At 36.2% G+C, this 7,264-nt stretch overlaps 1 protein-coding gene across 1 annotated transcript in view; it reads left to right on the top strand.

The window, feature by feature from the left end:
- The first annotated feature begins 392 nt into the window (after window positions 1-392).
- KDM3B (lysine (K)-specific demethylase 3B) overlaps window positions 393-7,264 on the top strand; it is a 46,784-nt gene continuing 39,912 nt past the window's right edge. The window contains exons 1-4 of the mRNA XM_015569637.1: window positions 393-409; window positions 553-720; window positions 4,713-4,826; window positions 6,377-6,482. Of these exons, the coding sequence (XP_015425123.1) occupies window positions 6,377-6,482 (106 nt within the window). The 5' untranslated portion in view covers window positions 393-409; window positions 553-720; window positions 4,713-4,826. The remainder of the gene's footprint in view (window positions 410-552; window positions 721-4,712; window positions 4,827-6,376; window positions 6,483-7,264) is intronic.

Raw genomic sequence — 7,264 nt, 5'->3', positions numbered from 1 at the left:
AGATCACATGGTATTTTAAAAATCCAGAACTAGGAGGGCAACTCCTCCCGCCCCTCTGTTTATCCTTTTGAATTTTGTATCATGTGCATATATCACCTGTTCAAACAATTATTTAAGAAGTTCATGGTCACTTTAGAAGTGTAAAATATTCTTTTCATATCTATTAGATTATGAACTTCTTGAGAGCAGAAAATGTACTTGATTTCTCTTTGTATCCCTGAACCTAGCACAGTGCCTTTATACATAGTAAGCCCTCCAGCTAGTGTACATAGATATGAATTGGAAACTAAGAGTTACAAATTTCATTAAGACTACAGCTAAAATTTACTAACTGTGGATAATTCATGCCTCCTTCATTCTGTTCCTGCTTTCAGAGTGAGGCTAAGACTACTAGCTACCTGGTTCTGAAGTAAGATTGGTTTTTTTTGAAATCCATTAAAATAAAAACAAGTTAGTAGAATTTTTCCTAGTCAGTGTTCAAAATGGGGTTTATGTTTGTTTATATGTTACAGTGTGGGATTTTTCCAAACTTCTTTTTATCTCTTTTTGCAGATCTTTGTAGAATTTGATGGCTGTAACTGGAAGCAGCATTCCTGGGTTAAAGTTCATGCTGAAGAAGTTATTGTTCTTCTGTTGGAAGGCTCTCTAGTATGGGCACCCCGAAAGGATCCTGTCCTTGTCCAGGGCACTCGAGTCTCAATTGCACAGTGGCCAGCCCTGGTGAGTGACTTTATTGGCTAGGAATATATTTGGACTTTATTCTTATACTATGAACTATGGTTGAACTCTTTTGAATTCCCCAAACACCAAGTTTTGTCCTTAACATACTTTTATTCTGAAGTTACCAAAGCAAAAATTGGGAGACATGTTTTCTCCTGCGTCCTCTGAAAATTTGTATATTACACAATATTTTATATTTTTTGTTTCTCAATTTTTCATATCTTGTTCTTTTCTCATAGCAAGGCTATGAAACAATGTTTATAATCCTTAAAATATACTTTTTCCATAGAAACTTTTTCCCCCAGCTTTGTTGAGATGTAATTGACATTTAACATTGTATAAGTGTACAACATGATTTGATATACAATTATATTCTGAAAAGATTACCACAGTGTTAATTAACATGTACATTGACTCACATTGTTACTTTTGTGTGTGTGTGGTAAGAACTTTTAAGATTTATTCTCTTTGAAACTCTAAAGTATACAATACAGTATTGTTAGTTATAGTTACCATGCTTACATTAGATTCCCAGAACTGATTCATCCTATAACTGAAGTTTGTATCCTTTGATCACCTTTACCCATTTCTTCCACTCCCCCCAGTCCTGGCAACCACCAGTCTACTTTCTATATCTATGAGTTCAATTTGGGTTTTTTTTTTAAGATTTTGCATAAGTGAGATCATATACTATTTGTATTTCTCTCTCTCTGGTTTATTTCATTTAGCATAATGCCCTCAGGTTTCATCCATGTTGTTGCAAATGGCAGGATTTTCTACTTTTTTATGGCTAATATTAGTTTCTATACACACACATTTTATTTATCCATTCATCCATCACTGGACACTTAGGTTGTTTCATGTCTTGGCTATTGTAAATAATGCTGAAGTGAACATTGGGGTACGGAAATCTCTTTGAGATGGTGATCTAATTTCCTTCAGATACATACCCAGAAGAGGGGTTGCTGGATCATATGGTAGTTCTATTTTAAAAATTTAAAAAATATATATTGGTAGTTTCTTTTCTTTTTTTAATAAATAAATGTTTTTGTTGATTTTTAGAGAAAGAGGAAGGGAGAGGGATAGAGAGAGAGAAACATCAATGAGGAAGAACATAATCTATCTACTGCCTCCTACACATCCTCTCCTGGGGATCTAGCCAGCAACCCGGGCATGTGCCCTGACTGGGATTCAAACCAGTGACCTCTTGGTTCCAGAGTTGACGTTCCACCACTGAGCCGCACTGTCTGGGATCTTTTTTGTTTTAATATATTTTTATTGATTTCATAGAAGGGAAGGTAAAGGAAGGGAGAGAGATAGAAATCATCATTGATAAGAGAGGATCATTGATTGGCTGCCTCCTGCATTGCCTCCTCCTAGAAATCGAGCAGGCAACTCGTACATGTGTCCTGACCAGAATCAAACTGTGATCTGGTTCATGGGTCAATACTCAACCACTAAATACAGCTGGGCTACTTAAACACGTTTGAGGAAGCTCCATACTGCTCTCCTTAGTAGCTATACCTGTTTACATTCTTACCAACAGTACACAAGGGTTCCCTTTTCTCTATATCAAGCATGTCAAATTCAAAGGCTAACACGGGCCAAATAAACAAGGTTTAAGTTTATGTGGGCTGCAAAAAAACAAAAGCTTCAATTTTCATAGAAATGTAGGTTGATTTTGAGAGAGACATGCTGAATACAAAGGGCTGAAATAAATGAGTAATCATTAATATAAAATAATCGACCATTTTAATAAAAATTAATATTTTTTCTTGAACATTAACTTAACCAGACACTGAATAACTGCACAAATTAATAAGCATAACACAAATAAACCTATTTTTCTTGTTCTCAGAAAGCGAAATATTTCCTGTTGCGCACCAAACAAGTCAGTCCAAGACAAATAACGTGGCCATCGGCTGCTAAAATATTCGCTGCTAGTATTAGTGGAGAGAAATGGTGCGCCTGCGCATAAGGGAAATGAATGCAACACAATTATAGTAATCAGACATTAGTGAACATTGTAGTTCGTTATTAATAATTATGTATAACAGGATATTGTAAAAATTAGATTATGAAATTGGAATTAAAACATTTCTTACATACCTTTATATTGGCTGGGCTGCAAAAATATTCGTTGTGGGCCTTGCGTTTGACATGTTTGCTCTACATCCTTGCCAGCACTTATCTTTTATCTTAATGATAGCCATTCTGACTGGCTTGAGGTGATATCTCATTGTGGTTTTGATTTGCATTTCTCTAGTGATTAGTAACATTGAGTTCCTTTTTATGTATCTGTTGGCCATTTGTATATCTTCTTTGGGAAAATGTCTGTTCGGGTGATTTGCTCATTTTTAAATAAGATTTTTTTTTTGCTATTGAGTTGTATATGAGTGTCTCTTTTATGTTTTAGATATTAACCCCTTATTACATACATGATTACAAATATTTTCTCCCATTTTGTATGTTGCCTTTTTATTTTGTTGGTCATTTGTGCTATGCAGAGCTTTTTTAGTTTGATATAGTCACACTTGTTTATTTTCACTTTTTGTGCTTAAAGTTTGTTTTTTTATTATTAAGTTTTGATTTCTTAATTCAGACAAAATAGTGCTATAAAATTTAATTCTGAGAGTATCCGTTTGTTTGTATATATCCTTGTTGGCAAAGTATTGGCATAAAAGGTTACTTTTTTATTTTTTTTAATTGATTTTTTACAGAGAGGAAGGGAAAGGAATAGAGAGTTAGAAACTGGGGATGTGCCCACAACCAAGGTACATGCCCTTGACCCAAATCGAACCTGGGACCTTTCAGCCCATAGGCCAATGCTCTATCCACTGAGCCAAACCGGTTAGGGCAAGGTTACATTTTTTTTTTAATCTAAAAACATAAATCAATTCTGTGGTTAACCAAATTAAATAATATTACAAACAAATATTTTTTACCTGTTGATAATATAATATCATCACTTGTTACACTATTTTTTCATTTGTTTTTAAGGCCACTTTCCAATTGAACTTTTATTTATTTTTATTTTTTAAATATATTTTTAATGATTTCAGATAGGAAGGGAGCGGGGAAGAGAGTTAGTAACCTCCATGATGAGAGAGAATCATTGATCAGCTGCCTCCTGCACATCCCTACTGGGGATTGAGCCTGCAAGGCCGGGTATGTGTCCTTGGCTGGAATCGAACCTGGTACCCTTCAGTCCACAGGCCGACTTTCTATCCACTGAGCCAAACCGGCTAGGACCAATTGAACTTTTATTTTTATTTTTTAAAATATATTTTATTGATTTTTTACAGAGAGGAAGGGAGAGGGATAGAGAGTTAGAAACATCAATGAGAGAGAAACATCCATCAGCTGCCTCCTGCACACCCCCTACTGGGGATGTGCCCACAACCAAGGTACATGCCCTTGACCAGAATTGAACTGGGACCCCTCAGTCCCCAGGCGGACGCTGTATCCACTGAGCCAAACCGGTCAGGGCCAATTGAACTTTTAGGAGAAGCTCAAACAGATATGGGTTCCTGGGTGACTTTGTGGGCTATTTATTTATGAAATAGTAATATGAATTTGCCCATGCATATTTATACCAGTGATTATTTTTGAAATCTCACAAAGATTTTAAGAGTTCTAGAGATGATAATGGTGTAACTCTTTATTCTGGGAATTTAATGTTAAACTAGCCTTCTTGAAATCAGGCTTTAAGATTAGTCAGATCCCTGGAGAAAATGAGGAATTTCTCATTCTTCTTTTCCTTTTTAGTTGTAAAGAGTATGAACCTAACTTTCTGCTCTAGTTTGCTTTCTGTGATTATTTGAGGGCCAGATGCTAGGTTAGGAATGTTTCCGAGGACTTAGCTTTAGTTTATCTGTATTTACTGGTGTGAAAGATTTATTAATAATGGATATTTTCTCTAAAGTTAGAGATTTGGTTCAATTATTTTCTTTTCTAAGTTCTAATAAATTTCTTGTCATTGTACTTCGCAGACTTTCACTCCCTTAGTAGATAAACTCGGTTTGGGTTCTGTGGTTCCAGTTGAATACCTTCTGGATCGAGAGCTTCGTTTCCTGTCAGATACTAATGGGTTGCATCTGTTCCAGGTAATTAACACTTGCTCTAGTCCTAAACTTATTTCTCTGCTTGTTAATTTCTTTGTTGGTTATAAATATGGTGTTTCCATTTTTCTTTTAGCATTGAAATAAAATATTTCCTCCCAATAATTCCCTGTGCCTTTTAGTGTTTTTCTGCTCCCTTAAAAAGTACATTTGGTAACTGAAGCTTCTTTCTTCTACACAGCTCCACCCCACCCTTAAATCACTCAACACTTAAGACCACAATTTTGCTTGCTTTCTCAGAAGAGGCAGCTTCCCAGAAGTGGTTACTTCTATAACTTGAGTCTGAGGGGGTCTACACTTGTGTCAGTGGCATGGAAGCTGGGAGTTTGTGTTGATTCTGAGCAGCATTAAATATTGAAGACCTTAGGTATATCTTTAGTTACAAAGAAAAGGGATAAGTTAGTAGTTTAAACAAACTAGCATCTGAGTTAGAGTTTCAAAATTTAAGGATGCTAATATTTATTTCTCATTAGTAAGAGTTACTGTCTGAAGATTAAAAATTAGGAGGCCTTATAATGACCAGCATAAACTGATGAACTAAAATAGATCCAGACACAGAAGCATTGAACAGACTGTCGAGCCTCAGAAGGAAGGCAGAGGAGGGTGGGAGTTGGGAGGGTGGGGGTAGGGCAGGGGAGATCAACCAAAGGACTTGTATGCATGCATATAAACATAACAGACAGTTGAGGGTCAGGGACATGTGCTGGGGTGGGGGGAGGGGGAGTAGAGACATGTAATACTTTCAACAATGAATTTAAATTAAAAAAATAAAATAAAAATTAGAAGGCTTAGAAGAGTTTTGCTGTCTTATTGAGGCAGCTACGAGAAATATTTTCTAAACTATATTCTGTGACATATTAATAATGATTTCTTTGTCAGTATGTTTTTTTCTCCCTCATTAAGGCTTCACTCTCTTACCAACTTTGCTTTATCCATCTTTTTTTTTTAAAATGTATTTTATTGATTTTTTACAGAGAGGAGGGAGAGGAATAGAGAGTTAGAAACATCGATGAGAGAGAAACATTGATCAGCTGCCTCCTGCACACTCCCTACTGAGGATGTGCCCGCAACTAAGTTACATGCCCTTGACCCGAATTGAACCTGGGACCCTTCTGTCCGCAGGCCAATGCTCTATCCACTGAGCCAAACTGGTTAGGGCTATCCATCTTTTAATACTAGTGCTTATATGGGTAGGCACTTGGTAAATGTTGGATAAATATTAAAATAAGCAAAAAGATTTATATGCAAGAAAATGTTTGTGATCAAATAAGCATGAGAAATACTGACATAAACAGATTCTTTTCCTATGCCTTCTCAGAGCCTTTAATATGCTGTTATATATAGAAAGATATATAATATTTCCAAACCTAATTGATCTTAGCATCCTTATTTTCTACAGAGATCTCATAAGACTAGGGTTCTACAGAACATTCTTTGACAAGTCATACCCTCATGGGTATGATTTTTCTCATCTGGTTAGATATTATTGCTATTCATTTTAATATTCAATTATTTTCTTCTCTTATCTTTACCAGATGGGAACAGAGAGCCAAAACCAGATTCTTTTGGAACATGCTGCACTGAGAGAAACAGTTAATGCTTTGATCAGTGACCAAAAGCTACAAGAGATATTTAGCCGAGGTAAGAACAGGTAGTCTTCTGTTCCTGAACTCTGAATCAAGTGTATGGTCACTGGCCAGGGCTGTAATACATAGTCTTGTTGTGATGTGAGTTTTGTTTTGTTGTTTCTTCTTTTCCTGTGTGTGTGTTTTTTAAGTATGCTTTTATTGGTTTCAGAGAGAGGGAGAAAGGTGCGGGGGGAGTGAAACATCATTGATGAGAGAGAATCATCAATCAACCACGTTCTGCACACACCTGCAGGGGATCAAGTCCACAACTCTGGCATGTGTCTGGCCAGATCGAACTGTGACTTCCTGGTTCATGGGTCAACCATTGAGCCACACTGGCTGGGCTATTTCTTCATTTCTTAAATATTATTATTAAGGACTAATCTTATAGTAGACATAATATTAAGGTACCGTATTTGCCGGCGTATAAGACGACTGGGCGTATAAGACGACCCCCTAACATTTCCACTCAAAATACAGAGTTTGTTATATACTCGCCGTATAAGACTACCCCCTCTTCCGCACACCTTCCACACACCAAATAAAAGGTAAAACAATATCAGATTTGATTTTAACATTTTAATTTATATTCAAATGCTTATGACATGCAGGAAAACTGTCACAAGACTGTATGTAATCAAACATATACATAAAACAGTGCAAGTTTATTATCGGTAAACATACCGGTAATTCACTAAAGAAAACACACTCTATAGACTGGTACCGTAGATGCTTCTCAGGAACACAGGCAAGCAGCCCACAACCTAGAGGGACTGTCAATGATAGAAGAAAGAT

Source organism: Myotis davidii, unplaced genomic scaffold (genome assembly GCF_000327345.1).
Source record: "Myotis davidii unplaced genomic scaffold, ASM32734v1 scaffold545, whole genome shotgun sequence".
In the NCBI taxonomy this organism is placed as follows: Eukaryota; Metazoa; Chordata; class Mammalia; order Chiroptera; family Vespertilionidae; genus Myotis; species Myotis davidii.
This window is presented reverse-complemented; position numbering and strand designations above follow the sequence as displayed.